Source organism: Lagopus leucura, unplaced genomic scaffold, assembly GCF_019238085.1.
Source record: "Lagopus leucura isolate 7727_CA_CO unplaced genomic scaffold, USGS_WTPT01 Super-Scaffold_100014, whole genome shotgun sequence".
Lineage (NCBI taxonomy): Eukaryota > Metazoa > Chordata > Aves > Galliformes > Phasianidae > Lagopus > Lagopus leucura.
In genome coordinates, this window is record NW_024962268.1 from 8,467,227 (window position 1) to 8,487,101 (window position 19,875).

At 35.7% G+C, this 19,875-nt stretch overlaps 1 protein-coding gene across 1 annotated transcript in view; it reads left to right on the forward strand.

The window, feature by feature from the left end:
- Positions 1-5,526: 5,526 nt before the first annotated feature.
- Positions 5,527-19,875, forward strand: part of LOC122182103 (cAMP-specific 3',5'-cyclic phosphodiesterase 4D-like) — a 268,281-nt gene continuing 253,932 nt past the window's right edge. Inside the window, exon 1 of the mRNA XM_042875101.1 lies at positions 5,527-5,795. Within this exon, the coding sequence (XP_042731035.1) occupies positions 5,527-5,795 (269 nt within the window). The remainder of the gene's footprint in view (positions 5,796-19,875) is intronic.

Consider the following 19,875-nt stretch of genomic DNA (forward strand, 5'->3'; position numbering starts at 1 on the left):
AATTAACTTTGTTACCATTTTCTTTTAAGGCATTAGTTATGTATCAGTTTTTCATACTGTGCTTTGCATTCTGGCTTCTGTTGCTAGTTTATTCCTGTCTAGGAATTGTCTTTATTAATTCCTAATCACATTGTAGAAGCAAATACTTCGTGCTGTTTAAATTCCAATTCTTAAAATGTGTCGAGTTACAACTTTAAAATACATAGAAAAGACACTGCAGTGGCTTTCAATGAATTATCTAAATGAATTTCTTAAAAGGTGTATTTTCTTTATCTATTCAAAATTTCATAGCAGGAAAGAACCATTTAAAGGAACAAGCTTGAATTGAACCCCTCATAAATTCAACAGCTTACGTAGAAGTCTCAGAATTCTGAAACATCCTGTGTTATTAATGCTTTCTCATTAGCTGTGATTTGTCTTTTAATGTACTTATTTTTTTGCCACCAAGAAATAGCTCATCTGCAGACAGTGAATTAGTCTTAGGAACTTACTGTAATCTTCTATACTTTTTTTTTTTAATTGTTATTTTTGGATCGCTTTAGATTTTATAAATATTTCTTTGAATTCATCCCAACTTGTAGCATGTGGTTAAAATAACATGTTGGTTGGAATATAACAGATGGTACAGATTCCTTATTGAGTCAACTTTCCATTCTTGTGTCTGACCGCTCAGAAATGTCCTTGTTGTGTTGTTGTGTTTTAATGGCAGGAATTTTGCCAAATACACCTCCCCATTCTTTCATGTAGTTGTGTAAAAGTATATCCATTTCCTTTAATCCTACTCCAGGAAATGTTTTCATTACACAGTTGCTGCTCTATTTATTCTTATTTAGCATTTGTGGTGATTCACTTTTATATTAATGTGTATGTGTGGGGAATTATACATCTTCCTATCTCTTCCTATCTTTTCCTTGCAAACCATACCTCTTGCCACACTGAATAGCATATTTTTAAAAGTAATACTGTTTTTTTTCTTTGTTTCTATATTCTAGCATGTCTCACTGCAGCTGAGGCATTTTTTTTCAACAATTGATATGCTAAAACTTTTATTTTCAAGTGGTGATTGCTTTTTTTGCTTAGTCAAGCAGGATTTTGTTACAAGTCCTTTCTAATGATAGCTCTTCAATATATTGAATATATATTAATATGAACCACTCTCTTTCAAAGTTTTTTTTAATACCTTTACGCTAAGGAACATCTGATCTTGTTAGAACAAAATCTTCAGGCTGTTCTATGCCATGTTGATAGAATTTTTTCACTCATAACAAAATACTAAGCATATTGCTCCTGAGAACCCTGTTTCTCCTATTTCTTTGTTGATGTTGTTGTATTCCTGTATGTGAACGAGTTTTTTTAGTTCTATTTCTTTGACAGTTCAGAATTTACAGAACAGTGGATCTCTTCTAACAGCGCTCAATTCATAGAATGTTATTTCAAAAACAAATAACACTCTGAAAATAGCATTAGTTCTTCATAGCAGCACAAATTGTAGAAGGAAATGTAGAATCCTGAGATTTGGAGGGAATTTCAGTTTTCAACTGTCAGAAGTACACTATGGATATGTATCTGATTTAGCCATTTTGCAAGTATGTGTATAAAAATTTTCTGTGACATCTACAGCGAAGATGTATCCTCAGGTCTTTTTTGTCAGGGCTGCAATCAATCCTTTCCTCTCTCAGCTTGCATTGGTGATTGCCTCAACCCAGACGCAAGACCTTACACTCAGATTTAGTGAATCACATGAAGTTCACCTGAGCCCACTGCTAAAGTCTGTATAGGTCCCTCTAGGTCCCTTTGGACTTAGACACCCTCTCGTGTGTAAACCACAACCCACAGCTTGCTGTCATCAGCAAACTTGCTGAGGGTGAATTTGACCCCACCTTCAATGTCACTGATGAAGACATTAAAAAGTATCAGCCCCAGCACTGACCCCTGGGAGGCACTACTTGTCATTGATCTCCATCCAAACATTGAGCCACCACTCTCTGGACTCGATCCTGCAGCCAGTTCTTCATCCACTGAGCAGTCCACCCATACTCGTCTGTATTTAAAAATAAATAAATAAATACAATTTAATACTGGTTGAAAAACCTACAGCCTGTTGTTCTGATTATGTGAAGATTTTTTTTTTTTTTTTTTTAAGCAGTCCCGGAATTTTTTGTTTCGTTTTGTTTCTTTCTCTTTGGAGAAAGAGGTGCATTTATGTCAGATAAAGCTGTCTGGGAAAACACAGTATCTGCATTCATATTTCTTCTAGCATTTTAGTTTTTAAGTAAATGTTGCTCCTTATATTGACTGTGTTCAAATTTTCTGCTAACAGGTGTTAGCTTGCTGTTCTGTACATGTTCCATATTACCTCTTTGAATATGTGGCTATCCACTAAGTACCTGTAATCACAGAATCATAGAATTGCTAGGTTTGTAAGGGACTTCAAGAGATTGAGTCCAAACCCTACATGCTAGGTATCAAAATAATGGTCCTTAATTCTAGTCCTACTAAAGAAAAGAGAAGTGAGACTCTAGATTTGTGGACTAATACTTTTATAGCATTTTCTCTGTAATGTATTCCAACTTGAGTTATGATCTGAAATCAGTGCTAGTCTTATTGATGTCATTGATCTCTCAATTTCTGGCTTAAGTAAGCTACTACAGCTCTCTTAAGACCATGCTTTGGAATAGACATAAGATGGCAGTATTTCATAGCATAAAATAGCCTAGGTCTCACTTGTGCAAACTGTATTGTTTGAAAAAGTGAGTAGACTTACGTAGCACAGTAGACTAACACAAGTAATATTTTGTCCATCATGCAAACAAAATAATCACTTATATTATGCTCCACAAGCAGAATTTATATATTTATTCTACTTGTTGAAGAGCAGAGTTGTGTATACTGTTCTTCCAAAGAAAAAGGAATAGGAGTGATTATGTCAGCTGCATGTTAGTTATGATTTAATCCAGTTATTTTTTTCCATCTGTGGATTAACAGTCCATTTCCAGTTTAAATTTCATAACTCAAATTTTGTTTTTGAAGTTTTAATTTTATCTGGATCTTATTTTATATTTGGGCATTATTGATCTTCACACTGCTGTGCTTTACCCCAGCAGAAGCTCAGCACCCCATAGCTGCTCACTCCCTTTCCTCACATGGGGTGGGGGAGAGAACTGGAAAGGTATAATTGAGAGAACTCATGAGTTAAGGACAGCTTTGATAAAACAAAAGCTGCATGCACAAGCAAAGAAGAAGAAATTCATTCACTGCTTCCCATTGGCTGGCAGGTATTCAGCCATGTATAGGAAAACAGAGCTCACCACATCTAACTGTTCATTGAGAATACAAACATCATCTCTCCGAGCACCCCACCATTCCTTCATCTTTACCTCACTGTTAATTCATCATGATGACATTTCATATGACATATCCCTGTGGCCAGTTTGAGTCAGCTTTCCTGGTTCTGTCTCCTCCCATCTCCTTGTGCAGGCTTAGCTCCACTCTGGCAAGGCAGAGTGAGAAGCTGAAAAGTCCTTGCCCGGGTACAGCACTGCTCAGCAACAATTGAAACATCTTTATGTTAACAATGTTGTTTTCATCAAAAGTCCAAGCAGCAGCAGCACTCTGTGAAGAAAACTGACTGTATTTCAGCTAAAACCATGACATGAACCCTGATTTTACATAAAATTCTAGAAAAAATAGATAAAATGGAATGCATGGTGTTTTCTGCATTCTGTGGCACTGCCCAAGACTGAGTTAAATCTGTAATTAACGCTGTTCTCAAATTTCATATAAGACACAATAAAGTTAAACTTGTCTACGTAATGTGGCTCATACCTGATAGCAACGTCATTCTTAATGTAAGTTGACCTTTCAGTTGCTGTTCTGCCCTGCTTCTGCCAGCACTGTGGTGTTCTCTTTATAATTCTCAGCATTTCTGACCTCAGTGCTAAGTACAAAGGTGATTCCTTTTCTTTTTTGGCACAGGCCTGCTTTTATGGGATTTCTGATTTCACCTCAGTGTCGGTAACAGTATCTGCCTTTCACATGTGGCAATATAATTGTGGTCAAACAAACTTCACCCCACTGAAAACCTAGATGCTGTATGTGCTTGTAAAATGAAATTCTTATTCGTAAAGGAAAGAAGGATTGTAAGATAAAGGGAAGGAAAAAAATATATTATTAACAAAAACAATATGCAACCAATGCTCTGACGTTAAAAAGAAATCTTTCATAGAGAGGCGATGACTTTTCCTTTAGAGTGAAGAGGAAGTATGTTTATAACTGAAATACTATTGTTGTCACTGTAAAAATGAATGCAGCAAGCTTAAGTAAATATTAGCCTTCCACTGGTTATTGCAGATCTTTGCCATCAGTCATCAACAAAACTGAGCACATTAAATAAAAATTTCCTCCTTCAGAATAGCTGGAATGAGTCAATTTAATTAAAAATTAGTCCTAACAAACAACAAGAACCTCATCTCTAAGGATTGGCAGAAAAAGATTTTCTTGGATTAAAAAAAAAAAAAAAAGCTGCAATGATATCTTCTTGTATAATTAAAATATTTTAAAATGGAATCTAATAGCAGTAGCAAATAGCATTGATGAAATAAGTGCAAGTACTTCTGCTTTTTATATTTCAGAGGCTCCCTTTTCATTACATTAGACAGTTTCCTCACCAGCAGCAAACAGTAAAAAAGGCACTTTTGTAGTTCAAGTAGTGATGATGATACACTAAATTAAGAATATCTCATTACACCAATACTGGTATCTCATAGTCTGATTTTGGTTTGTTTGCAACTTTTAACGTCATGTCTGTTTTGTATTTCTAGAAAATGTAAAGCAGCATTAGCCTTTCCTAAATGCATTTGAAAAGTGGTTGCCGTAAAACTGCTGTTGTTGGGTTGGGGATAAGGAAGAGAAGGCAGTACTGGAACCCTTTTACATCGTCTTAGTATTTAATAGCTTGAGATAAAAGTTTGTAATCTTCATTTGTAATTGGGAATGACAAATACTGTAGATTATGGGGAAAAACAACAACAACAACAAAAACATAAAAGAGGATATTCCCCCCTCCTTCCAGACCTCCCTGAAGGTTCAGGAATAGATAAATGGAAAGAATAACCAAACAAATGAGCACGCATCTGATGCTTAAGCCCTCCTCCAACACTTTTTATGTACATAACGAGAAGCTACTCAAGCAGCTGCAGCGCATTAGTTCCAATAGTTTAACAGGCAGCTTTATAGCTCCGACAAAAGGCTGTGTGCACTCGCTATGATAGCTAATAAGTGATCTTTGGCAAGAGGACTGTGAGAGGAGTGGTAATATTTAATAGGTTTCTGTGGAGGAGTTAGTTCACTTTTTTCTTTGTAGATCATAATCTGCAGAGAGAGGCTGAGGGCAGCAACACCATGTTGAGAGCAGCATAGGCTGAGCAAGAGCCCGGAGCTCTGCGTAGTTCCTTGGAGGCGACTTGGAAGGGAGTCAAAATATCATAGGGCTATAGCAGACCTTAGTAGCAAGCTTACTTGGGAGGCATGGCTCAGCAGACAAGCCCGGACACCCTGGCTGTTCCTGAGGTGGATAATTCACATTGTCAAAATCTGTGGTTAAATGAAGATCTTGTGAAGACCCTGAGGGAAAACCTCTTGCAATATGAAAAGTCTGGGGCATCTAAGAAATCTTCATCTGCTTCTCCTCGCTTATCTCCAGTTATTTCTCCTCGAAACTCTCCCAGGCTTTTACGCAGGATGCTTTTGAACAGCAACATACCAAAGCAGCGGCGTTTCACTGTGGCACATACCTGGTAAGCACTGAGCAGGTCATTACAAGATGTCAGGCTAACTTGCCTGCATAGAGCATTTCTCTCCCTGGTGTCAGGGCTTGTGTTTGCTTGACATAGGCATGAATCGCTCTGACTGAAAGAGACAGTTTAATAGTTCTAATTTGTGACTCAAGTTCATTTCATATCTGAAGTTTAAAACAGTGAGTTAGATAACAAATATAAAGTAAAAAAATAAAACAAAAACAAAACAAAGTATTTGCTTTTTCAAAACTACGCTTTTTTCCTTTGTTTTTCTTTTTACTTTGGATGATAATTCCCATTTTCCCCTTCTCCCAAGAGAAAAAAAAAAAAAAAAAAATGTAGTCTTCGGAAGGAAAAGTTCTTATCTGGTTCTGTGCTGTTCAGGCTAGAATGACAAGGAAGGCTTTTTTTTTTTCTTGCTTGCTTTTTTTTTTTTTAATACATTTTGTGTATTTATAGCTAATTTATGCCCCCCTACTCCCCTCTTGTTCACCTGTCTCTAAACTTGAAAACAGGATAACACGACTTTATCTGTCAACAAAGTTCAAATTAAGAAGCACTTGATAGAGATGGGTGGGGATAGGTTGTATATGAAATAGTACTTCTTATTAAAACAGTTTCTAGGATAAACAGCAGAAAGACAGAAAGAAAAACCCTTGTTAAATGGTTTGGTAGCACTTTTTTTTTTTTTTTTTTTTTTTTTTTTTTTTGTCACAATCATTTTTAGCCATGTCTTTGTAATCAAATATATATTTAAAAACAACACTTAATTTTGTTGCATCCACCTTTTGCCAAACAGCAGCATAATTTCATTACTTAATTTATTCTTTTTTTTTTTTCCAAATGATCCATACCAAAATATTGTAACTCAATAACACTTGCCTGTTTGCTTTAATGGTCCTGACATCTTAATGTGTTTTGTTGTTTCTTTTTTTTCTTGTCAGATTTTATCCCCAGTATTTTTCAAATAAATACGTAACATAAAATGTGGAGGGGGTCTGAAATATACTCAGTCACACATTGTAAGCAGTACATAAACACGTGTTATTCAAGTTTATTTTCACTTGTCTGATATTAAATCTACACCACAGATATGTGATAGGTGTATTCTACATCTTTACAATGAATGTTTTTTGTGGCAAAACTGTATTTCTGTACTGCATGTTAGAATATATTAGCAAGAACGTATAAGGGGAAAATGATGTTATAATATTAAGATTAATCACTGATTAAAAAACAAATATATACAGCATAATAAATAATAAAGGTTAATTGAGAAAGATGTCTATAGTCAGTGTATAGTTAAGTGTGGATACATACCACAGACAAAATCAGTCAAATCAAGCAAGCTTAGTATACGGTACATTAAAATGTAATAACAAAAATCCCAAAACAATAACTGCCTTTTTTTAGCTTGTAGTTACAGACCTGGCTTAGAGTAACAAGTTTTCTCTGGTAGTATAACTCTTGAATGAGGGAGGAAAGAATGTGTGCCTTTTTTCTTAAGAATGTTTTAGAACCCGTGTGTCTGGTCAGACATTGCATGTATTAAAAGAGAAAACTGGATGAAGTTATGAGACTACACTTTCCCTTAATTATTAAACGTAACCTCCAACAGTATTAAGGCTTTCTAAATCTTGCTTTTCAGAAAACAGCCTAGAGATAAGAATGTGTAGGACTGAAACAAAAACCAAACAAACAAAAAGCCAAGAAAAAAAATTCAGGCAGAGCTGTTTTACTTTGTAAACTGAAAATAAGTATGCTTTTTAAAAAAAATTACTAAGGAAATGTATCACGTATGGTTATGTGTTATGACAGTTGTTGTGAACAGTTCAGGGAAAACAGAAAGGAAGCGTATTAAAGGCGACAGTAATGAAGTGAACAAACAGGTTTGGGCAATATGAAAGGGCAAAGGCTTTCACAGTATTAAAAAGTGGAATTTTGTTTAAATGCACTTCCTACAATGAGTTTTGGAAAGTTCTGAGTTTGGGTAGAGTGCCTCTTTTTACATGATGTTGACTGCAGGAAATGTTTGTTCTTCTCTAGATACTAACCTTTCAAATTACTTGAATTAAACATTTCATACATATTTCTAAATGATTTGTAAGACTGGGCCATCTTAGAAACAGGTTTTATTTAGCAAGAAAATAGGGAAGTAGTAAATCAAAGACAGAATTAGAATAAATAACCAGAGAACTTGTGTGTGTTGTCAGATTTACAGGCCTGAAAAGGAAAGCGGAAGTACTATTGTGTGCTTTCTAATCTTACTTGTTGCTACATTCCATTCACCCCATTGCTAGTAGGTCTTCAGTTGATTATCTATTTAGAAAAGTGAGATAACTGTGACACTTAGTTTTATAATACTTTGGCTAAATAGAAAATATAGTATTTGAAATTTTGTATTCACATAATCTTATTTCAGTCTGCTCCTAGAAAAAAATGGTGCTCTAAATTCAGAGCTTACTCCCAAATATTATATAATGGGTTTCAGGACATATTATTTGTCCTCCATAGTTCTGATCTTTTCTGTAAGTGCTTCAATTCTATTAAATTTGTAATTTATTCATTTTGTACTTTAAGAACAGTAGTTGAGTTCTTTATGTGTGCATCTTTCTTGTTTAGGGCACTGTCCACACTGACATGAAACATTTTAATATCAATCTCACTTAAGCCACCAATAAAATGGAATGCTGTTTGTGTCATATTCCAGTCCTTTCTGCATTTGCAAAATACCTTTATTTTAGAATGTGTTTTCTTATGTTTTCCTATGATGTAGATAGGAGTATGCACATAAACATGCACTCACACAATTCTAAACATAAGAACTAATTATATAGCACAAAAGACATTGCCATGTTTTGTAGTGATGCAACATACTGCCACTGCAGGTCCAGTGCATTTAGATACCAGCTAAATGAATAGTTCTAACTGCCTGATTTCCATTCATATACTGGCAGTTAGAGCAGGCTGGATTCTTCTGGCATTTTAGTTCTTTTTTCTTTCATAAGGCCCATAGCTATCGCCCTATGATGGCTTAGACTGTAAAACTGTTGACACCAAGATGCGTTTACTGTATTATGTGGCTTATTGTTTTGCTGAGTAAAATGTTAATAATTGTAGTCATATGTCAGGAATATCAGTTTGCGTAAGATCAGATTGAATGAATGGCCAGGTTGAAATTTCAAAATGCCTTCTTGTTTTATGGTGAGGTACCTCTTATAAGACTTCTTATAAGATGCAATATTAACATGTGTCCAATTAATACTATGGGGGGATTGTGTATTATGTGAAAGGTAGTTATGTACATTCTAATCACTGCATGTGATTAAAAAAGATTAATGGAGAGTGTAAGCCTTTCATATTTCTGAAAGAGGCTTTCAAGTTCATCCTTCCTGAAAAGTTAAGCTGTTCTCTGTTCTAAAAACTATATCTTGAGTGATACAGTAGGAATGTTTAAGAAATGGACAGGATTGCTTATGTCTTTTCTTTCTGAAAAGGAAGTTAAGGAAGACATGTAGTAGTTTTTATGGAAGCGTGTGTACGTGTGTTTAACTTTCGAGGTTAAACCGTGAGGTTTTTAAGGGACACTATGAACTATCCTTGTGCTATATTCAGATAAATGATTACTTCATTTTGCTTACAGGACTGTAATGAGAAATTTGATAATAGTTCTGTCAACTTGGTGTTCATTTCTGGGCTGGTAGCCTCATACTTTATCCTTCCTCAACTGTAACTCAGAATTCATTCTAACAGTTGAAAGAATAACTTCCAAATTACTGATTTTAGGTTCTTAAGGGGGAAGAAGCACTGCATAAGGAGCAACTTGAAAGAGGAGACTTTAAGCAGTAGAATTGCATAGGATCTTCATTTTGATGGAGAAGTTTCTGAATAACTTGGTATTTCAGAGAGTGTTACGGCCTAGAACTCATTGGGAACTGCTGGCCTGTACCAGTGTCAGTTTGTAGACAGTGTCAGTCCATAGGAAACAACCATAACAACTGGAAAGAAACAAGTGTTTTAAAGCTTTGTGGAGAGGAATTTGAATATACTTTAGCCAAAAGCAACTCAAATTCCTCAGAAATCTGCTTTATATTGAACTACTGAAAAGTAATTGCAATGCTTTGAGGCCTGTTTAGTGTAATGATGTAGAAGTACTTGTAACAACCAGACAAGATAAATGAACCCTTGTACACGTTTGGCAATATCAGTTTCTGCATTGTCTCAGCTGTCTCTTCCTATGCCTTTTCTAAGCCACTGACTCCCCAGTGCAGTTTGACAAGAGCAAAATTATGGTGGAATTGTGTGTAATGGGATTTGCGAGCAGTGGGTGCTTTTGGTTCCAGGGAGGGAGGTCTGAGAATTCCCCAGCTGTGAGAAAATCCAGTGTGTGTGACATGTTCAAAGGTTTGTGGAAGGATGTTTAGATACTTGAAGTCCTGCAGCTTTGGCAACTTGTGGGAAGTCAGTTTTCCTTTATTTAACATGAAAAATTCCTTTCTGTAGAGAAGGAAGGAGGAGCAAGAAGCGTATTTGCAATAAAATAGTAATATCAGTGCAACACAGCAACTAAAGGGTGTTTAATAGAATAAAAAAATGAAGTCATTACATGTTCTTAGGGTTTTTTTGTTTGTTTTGTTTTTGCCTTTTAATTATCTGTTGTCTTAATATTTCTCTATGAACATACATTCAAATAGCAGATTTTTTACTCTGTTGTATACTATTTTGGACAGAATATTTGCACCCCTTAGCGTTTATTTTTTTGTACATATAATATGTTTATTATATATAAACTATATATACAATATATACAGTGAGTATATATATTCAAATACAGCAAGTAGTGATAAATGACATTCTCTTCATTATATGAGGCGTTGTTATTCATAGTTTCATTGCTATCTTCCCCTTTGATATCTCTGTCCCTTCCATATGTCCTCCAGGACTCATTTAGTAACTTGATATTTGAGATTTTAATGGTTTTTCTCATTATATGTCTTTTAAAAAATATTTACATATGCACCCTAAAACCTAAACGTTTAATATGGTTATTGTCTGTAAGAACACAAGTATGTACCCATTTACAGACAGTACTTTCATCTGAATTTAGTCAGTCTTTGTCCCCACCCATAGTAAATATTTTCCCATTGACTTTGGCACTCAGATATGAAAACGATAGATGCCTTGGAAATAGTTTAGATAGATATGGGTAGGGTGTGCCATTTTAAGTTTCAGGAATGTAACTGGCATAAGAATATTGACAAACTCAGTTTCTTTGCTTATTTCTATTTCACAATTTCTTTTCAAAATACAATAAAAACTCAAATGTTGGTTATAAATATATAAGAATGTTGCTTTTCCGCTATCTACCAAACCTGATGTGGTTCTGCACTATTGGATTCAGCGTATTTTTGCGGAAACTGTGCTAAGCTACAATAAAATATACCACAGTGAACCTATAGACTTCTCTTCCAAATTTTAAGATGCATGTTATTCCAAGACTTTTAAAACCTATCTGTGCTTTCTTCTCTTTCACTACTGAGTGCTTTACAGAAAACAAAGGTAATTTAGTATATGAAAAGTATTACAAAAGGAAGACCAATCAAAGCAGAATAGGTTTATAACTATGGTCAGAACATTAAGGATTGTATAATATTTGTGTAGGGAAGCATGTATGTAAAATACACAAGCAATGTATGTCTCTATATTAACATTTCTATAGCGTACCTTTCCAACCTGCCACTTTCATACTTTTTTATTCTCTCCTTTCGACACTTCAATAAAAATATAAAATCAATTTTGTTATTTATATAAAATATATAATATAGTTAATATTCATGTGGCCTGAGACAATTTCTCTTCACTTGCTGCAGCTCAGGAAAGAGAAAAGGTTAGACATCCATTTCCTAGAGAGAAAGGCAGAGTACTTCAAACAACAGAGGAAGAAACTTTGTTAAGAAAGATTATTTCAGTGGTGCTAGATTGCAGCATGCTTTTTTCTGATTTAATGAGATATGGGTACTCCTGATAGCTAAGGCAGTATTTAGTCAGGTTACAGATGCAACAAAATGTAATTAAAAATAACATGCTATTGAATAGTAAAATAAAACATGAAGCTTAAAAAGAGAAGGTTGTATGAATTCAGGTTGTATGGCTTCTCCAAGGGCAAATCATGCTTTACAAACTTGGTGGCCTTTAATGATGGAGTTACGGCATTAGTAGATAAAGGAAGAGCAACTGATGTAATCTACCTGGACTTGTGCAAAGCATTTGACACTGTCCTGTATAACACCCTGATCACCAAATTGGAGAAAAAAGGATTTGATGGCTGGATCACTTGCTGGATAAGGAACTGGCTGGATGGTTGCACTCAGACTTGCAGTCAGCAGCGGAGACGGGTGGTGTTCACCAGGGACCAGAGCTATTTAGTATCTTTAGTTAGTGGGTGGCATAGACAGTGGTATCATGTGCATCCTCAGCAAGTTTGCAGATAACACCAAGCTGAGTGGTGCAGTTGACACACACGGATCAGGGCAATCCCAAGCACAAATACAGGTTGGGTGATGACTGGCTTGAAAGCAGCCCTGAGAAGAAGGATTCGTGGGTGTCAGATGGTGAAAGACTAAACATAAGAAGAAGGTGTTCTTGTAGCTCAGAGGGCCAAGTTGTATCATGGTTTGCATAAAGAGAAGTGTGGTCAAGGGAAGTGATTCTGCCCCTCTGTTCTGCTCTCGTGAGACTTCATCTGGAGTATTGCATCCAGTTCTGGTGCTCCCAACGCAAAGAAAGACATGGAATTATTGGAGCAGATCTAGAGGAGGTTTATGAAGAGGATCAGAGAACTTGAGCACCTTCCCTGCGGGGTCAGGCTGAAAGAGTTGGGGCTCTTCAGCCTAAAGAAGAAAAGTCTCTGGGGAGACCTTATAACCATCATCTAGTTCCTGAAAAGAGGCTCCCAGGAAGGCTGGCGAGGAAATTTGTGTAAGGGCATCTTGCACCCAGTAATTTCAACAACTTACCCTTGACAAGTCTTTGCATTTAATTCTTTAGCAAGAATATGTACAGCTAATATATATCGTGTTTATATTCTTCAGTGTACCAAACTTATCAGCACTGAGGAAATGCTCTCATTAAGACAAACAGAGCTAATCAAGTAGCATGTTCTGACAGTGGGGTTGATTTATTGTAGAGGTTGATACTAGTGGGCAATATCAACAAAAGATTGTTCAAGTAAGCCTTGGAATGCTTGTATTTTGTAGTAACATGTAGGAATGTGTGATGTACAATTATATATCTTAGTTCTATAAGCCAGACTAGGTGGCATGTCCAAGAAGTTTGATAGTGTTCTACTAAGGTTGAATCATAGTGAGTTCAAGATTGGGGTGCATCTTTCAGTGTGCAAAATCCATCTCACCAGAAAAAAATTGTGGGTGTGAAAAACAGAGATGTTTTGGGAATATTCTATTGAAGTATAGGAAAATGCTGACTTTCTCTGCCTCAGATATTTAGTCTGAAGTTCTTCAGTGTTCCACCCTCTCCCACAAGGACTTACTGAAAGAAAGCAATGCACTGTTTCTCCTCACCTCAAGACTCTTAGCAGGGAGAGTAGTATCACTGAGTGATGAGGTATAAAACGCAGCACCATCTATTCTGTTCTGATACGTGGTAATGAAGAAAACGTGTGCCTCATGACCCAACAGTAGATTCTACTGCTATTACTTTTCTATTTCTTTTTCTTTAAGACATCTCTGTCCTGTTTGTTTGTTTGTTTGTTTTTCCATTATTTAACAACAAACTATACCCTGAGGTCTTATTTGTAAATTATTTTTCACTTGTTCCTTGCAATTTCATGCTGATCTATTTTCTGGCTTTCCAACAAAGTCAGGAAGCCCTTTTCTTTTGAAGATTGTAGTGTTATCTTGAAAGACCTGCAGTTTCTTCATCATGGTGATATTCTGCTGTCTTTTATTTATCCTAGGAAAGTTAGTAAAGTAAGTGATTTATTAATGATTCTTCTCGAATTTTCATATCACAGGGGATTTCCCTAGAATATCAGTTGAAAATATCATAGAATCTTAGAATTGTTTGAGTTGGAAGGGACCCTAAAAGGTCACTTAGTCCAACTCCTCTGTAATGAGCAAGGACACCTACAGCTACATCAGGTTGCTCAGAGCCTGGTCTAGCCTGACCTTGAATGTCTCCAGGGATGGAGCATCCACAACCTCTCTGGGCAGCCTTTTCCAGTGCCTCATCACCCTTATTGCAAAAAACTTCTTGTATTCAGTCTAAATCTCCCCTCATTTAGCCTGAAATTATTTCCACTTACAACACAGACATCACAACAGACCCTGCTAAAGAATGTGTCATCTGCTTGGAGTCTTCTCCAGGCTGAACAGCCTCAGCACTGGTATGCTGAGCTGGAGTTGTTCCTTTTCTGCTGTCAGGACTATTTTTCTGGGTGATATTGAAGGGGAACTGCAGGAAGTCTCAGCTCAGTACATGGAGAAAAGTATCTTTCACTCTCTATGTATTTTCAGAGCTATCGAATTCTCCAAGCTATGTGCCACATTGAATTTCAAATTCACTTCTAGATGTATCTTAGAAAACAGGGAAAAATGTTTTTGTCTTGTGGCTTTCTACAAGCTGTTACTTGCATGTTCCATGTGTGAAGACCATCTACAATTAAGAATAAATGGAAAAAATTTATTATTGTTCAAATTAGACTTATAAAAATGCCATTGACTGTTCCAGCATACACAATGAAACATCGTTAAAGTATACTAGCAGATGAGGTCAGGTAAAAACGTGAAGACTGTAGAACTTGCTTGATTATATATATATATTTTTATATATGCTTGTGTTATGAGCTGAAACTGTTCAATCCATTGTCCTGTCCATGACCTTCTGCTAATACAAGATTATTCTTCAGTTATTCAAGATGAAATTAGACAGAAAAGAAACAGTAAAGACTTTGAAATGGAAATCACCTCATATTATAAAGGTGATTCACTCATTATCAGTAAATAGGGTTATGCACTGTAGCTTATATAAAAACTTAGAAAACTTTATTCTTCATGAATATTCCAGGAAAGATTAAGGCTCTTTTAGAGCTGAGTGGTGATAAAATACTTCAAGAGATATATGACATAGCTACTGATGAATAATTTACCTTTTCTTTGATGCAGTCTTAATTTCTAAAACAAAGTAGTTATTAAAAAATGTAATCTAACTGTTTTTAAAATGTTTAGACCTTGGACTAGACTCAGTTCATTATACAGATTCCACAAAGGTAACTGACATTCACATAATTAATCTCATTCATGCAATAATTTTACAGAGAAGAACCCAATTTATTTTGAAGCTTTGCAGAAGAAGAGTCTGCTTAAATATATTGCATTTTGCAAACAATAACTAAAGGCTTCTTAAAATGCAATACTTTCAAGATAGGGAGATTGAGATGAAAGCCTGTAGCAGATCAGCTGATTTTGGACCATTTGAATGCAGATAAACTGTTACTTAAATGAGTTAAGGGAAAAACCTTTCAGACACTAATAACATATTTGAATGGAACAAGGGAGAAAATCTGTAATGAAAGATGATCCATAATTTTCTTTTATTCAGAACACTTTGTGCTGCCTTATTTCATGGAGATACAGCCTAAAGTTAGGACAAATGTGAGACATCTTGTAGTTCATCCAATAAATTGATAGTCTCAGGTGCATATTTTCTAGACCCTGTTAATTTTCAGACTGTCTCCTATTTGTATAGGATCTAATGTGAGTTTGCCTTGTTATTAATATTCAGAATACTTTAAATAAGTTATGAATCTCTGACACCTTCTTCAAGCTTAAATGATATTAGTACTCTTTTTTTTTTTTTTTTTTTTTTTTTTTTTTTCTTCCCACAAGTTTAGTGAATAATGCAATGAATATTTTTCAGTGGAGGTTTTTTTTCTAGCATTTGTTCTTCGTTTTGTTCAGCCTGGCAGTTGGTATGAATATGTTGCCTAAATAGTTTGAGGTCTTGTGTATTCTGGATTATTGGAGGCTACTTAGTCCCTGTTTCTCACTCTGGCTTCTTAGTATAAGTAGATGTCAGCTAGTAGACCAGCCACCAAACAGATTTCATTTAAATGAAATTCTAATTTCAGATATCTAAAACAAACTTTTTTCAGCAAAAACATCTTGTAATTCTTTCTGTGGTCTTGGAGCATTAAAATAAGTAAAGCATTCACATACAATCAATGACTACTGATAAATATACTGGTAACAGCATGAATTCAATATTTAGTCATTTGTACATTTGGTATACTTGGTTATTTACTGGTAGAAGACAGCACAGATAAAACTGTCAAGGAGTCCCTCTCACTGAATCATGAGTTTCAAAGTGAACCCCTTTGCTTTCCAAACCGCATCTCAGCGGCGTCTGGGTGCAGCTGGATCCAAACTTTGTCTCAGATTTAACAGTTTATGTACAGAGGATTATATGCACAATGGACCCAAGATGCAATTTAACAATGTTTGCAAAGTTTCCACTGGCTATTAATCCCTTACTGAAAGTCTGTCTCAGTCTTGAGGAGTCCCTGCTCAAGGAAAGTTGCTGGCGTGCAGCCCACTGCTGTTGGGGAGAGCTCAAAGGGCTCTGGGCTGTCTGATACACGTAGGGTAAGATGACTGACTCATAGCCGTACTGCATACTATCCCTGTTCGCTTGTTGGCCCTTGGCTACTGTGTAACCAGCCATCACACCTGCCACTGGCAGTTGCTGCTTCAGCAAGGGTTTGGGTGTAATAGTCTGGTTGAGATAGAGGGAAGTGTAGCATCACAAATCACTTTAGTACAACAAACAAAAAAATGTTTATAAAAGATTTTAGCAGCTTGAAAACACGGGAAAAAGGAAAGTACTTTTTTTCTTTATAATTAATTTCCTTGCCTATCACTGAAAAAAATAAAGGTCTGTCTTCCCTATAAAAAGAAAATACAACATTGATTAAATTGATAGCTTGTGATTCACAGCTCTGAATATAAATCTTTGAGTGAGGATCAGGAAAAACAGAAAAACCTGCTTCTGCTCCGTTCATTTATTTGAGTAGAATATTAATTCCTTACACATAGGTTTTAATTGTCTGCTTGTTAAATGGCTTGGAAGAGGAAGTAAATTCAAGTTACTTGAGCAACATAGGAAAATGTGATCTTCAGGTACCATTAAGTTTTTCGTGGTGAATTGTAATGTGTAGCATTCACATTAGAGATACAGCTCCTTGAATAAATAAATAATGTATTGAAGAGCTCATTAGGAAAAAAATGATCATCTGTCCCTTTTGTATCATCTTCTGTGATGTGTAGTGGTGAGATTATAGTGCAAATCAAAAAGATAAGCTCCATTTATGCATCTATTTTGCTTATATTGAGAGAAAAATCGTATAACTGTTGTGTGTAACAATCATGTAACTCCAGAAAATAAGCTTCTCCAGTTCAAAGAGAAGTACATGCTTGAACAAAATATTTTTGAAAAGCAACACAAACAGAATAGAAATAAGTAAGTCTTGTTGATTACTGAGACTTGTAAACAAATTCAAGAAGAGGGACAGATGGCCTTGTGGGTACAATGTGGGATTAGATCCCAGTATCCTGGAATTTTAAACATAGCTTTCCCATCAATTGTCAATCTGTGGATTCATCAACATTGTTTATATTCTACTGTCCTAATTTCTAAATACTTGGAATAAAATATACTATTTATCTCAGAAGATTGTTAGTATATTTTCCAATTGTTTCCAACTATGAAGTGCTGTCGTTGCTTATGGATCAAAAAAATACTTCTAATCTTCTAAATTTTAAATACCTGTTTGTAGTCTCTAATGGTGTTAACAGGCTATGTATTGTAGAATTCTGACAACATTGTCCTTGTTTTAAACGTTTTAATATTTTAAGCAAAAAAAGATACCAGTCTAATTTCTATCCACTGATCTGCGCTAAAAAATGGAAGCATTAATGCAGCTGAGAAGGACAACTGCAGATCCATTGGACTTATCAGTTCGGGTACATGCCACACTAACCTGGCTATGCAGTTCAGAGGTCAGTTGTTCCGACTGACAGAAAGAACAGGCAGAGTAGAAAAGTACATACTTTCAAAAAGTGTAGGCTTATTCTATAGGATGGAAAGAGGGACATAACTCAGTTTTATAAACTAGCATTTCTGTCTTGAATACAAAACATATTTTTCCTGCTTTTCTCATTAAAAATTCCAACACCTATAAAACCTGGGCTGAAACAGGTCCAACACCTACAAAACCTGGGGTGAAACATGTCTTTGTTCTGTCAGTAAAATGTGCCTGTTCTGCTCACACAAAGAAATTCTAGTCTGGTAGAATTGATGTTTGGAATTGGATTGCTGGTAAAGTACACCTCATTCTATCACATTTACCATTCACTGAAGAGCAAATAAAATTATGACTAAACAATTTTGGCAGTTTTAAACATCAGAGAAATTGTCTTACAATCTATTTTAATATCCCTTTCTGTATGCAGTTGTTGAGATTAGGTGTGTGTTTGTTGTTGTTTTTTTGTTTGTCTTGTTGACTCTGTCATAAGGTTTTTTTAGCTGGTATAGGCATACAGTATTGGCCGTCCATATCTTTATTAAGAAGGATCAACAGAGAGATGAAAGAACTTTTAGTTGTTGGGATGCTGGAGCCATGTAATATCTAAGTACATTAATCCAGTTAGAAATATGGGTAGCTGTTAATGGGCAGTACTGTAGGAAGTTAACCATTTGTTTGCATTTGTGGGGCTATATTTCCCAAGTGCACAGCTTGATATTGAGCAAATCAATTTACATAATTCAGTTTAAATTCAGTCAGTATATTTTAGAAGTAATCTAAATGCTTTGAGATCTCTCTCTCTCTCTCTCACACGCACACACACAAAAAAAAAAAAGCACATCGTATATTTTCCAACAGGGAAATCTTGAATGGTTTTGGCACAATAAGTCTAAAACTGCAGAATTGAAATCTTGGGCTCCTACAGGATAGTGTTCCATATTGTCTGCTAAACAGCACAAGGATATACTATAACTATATGTTCATAATTCTGTGATCTTACAGCAACTGAAATGAGGTTGATGATATTTCTGGAGTAGAAAATGCCATTTGACTTCAGAATATATTTACTGAAATGATTTAAATAAATTCTGCCACCAAACTGTTCTTGTTTTATTAGGAAAACCATGTTTCCCAATGCATGAAAATGCATTTTATTGCTATAGCTTCTCCAGTGTTGGTGGGGTTGCCATGCAGCACTCAGGATGGAAGCCAGTTGATATCAAATTGTGTTGCCAACACAGATCTCAGTGACCATAAGCTGGAGCACAGGGTGTTCCACCCCATTATGTGAAAGAACTTCTTCACAGTGAGGGTGACAGAGCACTGGAGCAGGCTGCCCAGAGGGGTTGTGGAGTCTCCTTCTCTGGAGATATTCATGACCCGTCTGGACGCCTACCTGAGGTCCCTTCCAGCCCCTGTAATTCTTTGATTCTGTGATTCTGTGATGACCAGTTGAGGTAATGGGGGAAACAGAAGAAAAGGTTTGTGTTGAGATCAGGCGGTATATGGATTGTACTCAATAATGGAATTAATCTCCTGTACTTTATTGGTCAAGTACTTTGTCCTCATAGGAGAACTTATCTGTCTTAAGTGGGACACATTCATGTACAATGATTGCAAATTTTAAACCCAACATCACATTCTAAAAACAGATATGCACATTAAAGATTAGTTAAAGAGTGTTAACTCTAAAAATATATTCTCTTAGCTTTAAACGTTAATTCTAGTTTTACGTTCTTCTCCTTGTTTTTATTTGTCTACATCTACAGATATGGCAATTGCTCTATTTTTGTCATTGACTGCATTGCTTTCATTGAAAGGTTTGTCATATGAGTGGCAAGTCATTCTGTAATTGAAAGGTTAAAAGTAATGTAGCAATATAAACAATTTCTTTACAGTCTGACATCACTTGGACATTGTAAGGGTTATAACCCTGTTGAGATCTTTGTGAGCTCTGCTCTGTGTCTGCAACTGTGTTGC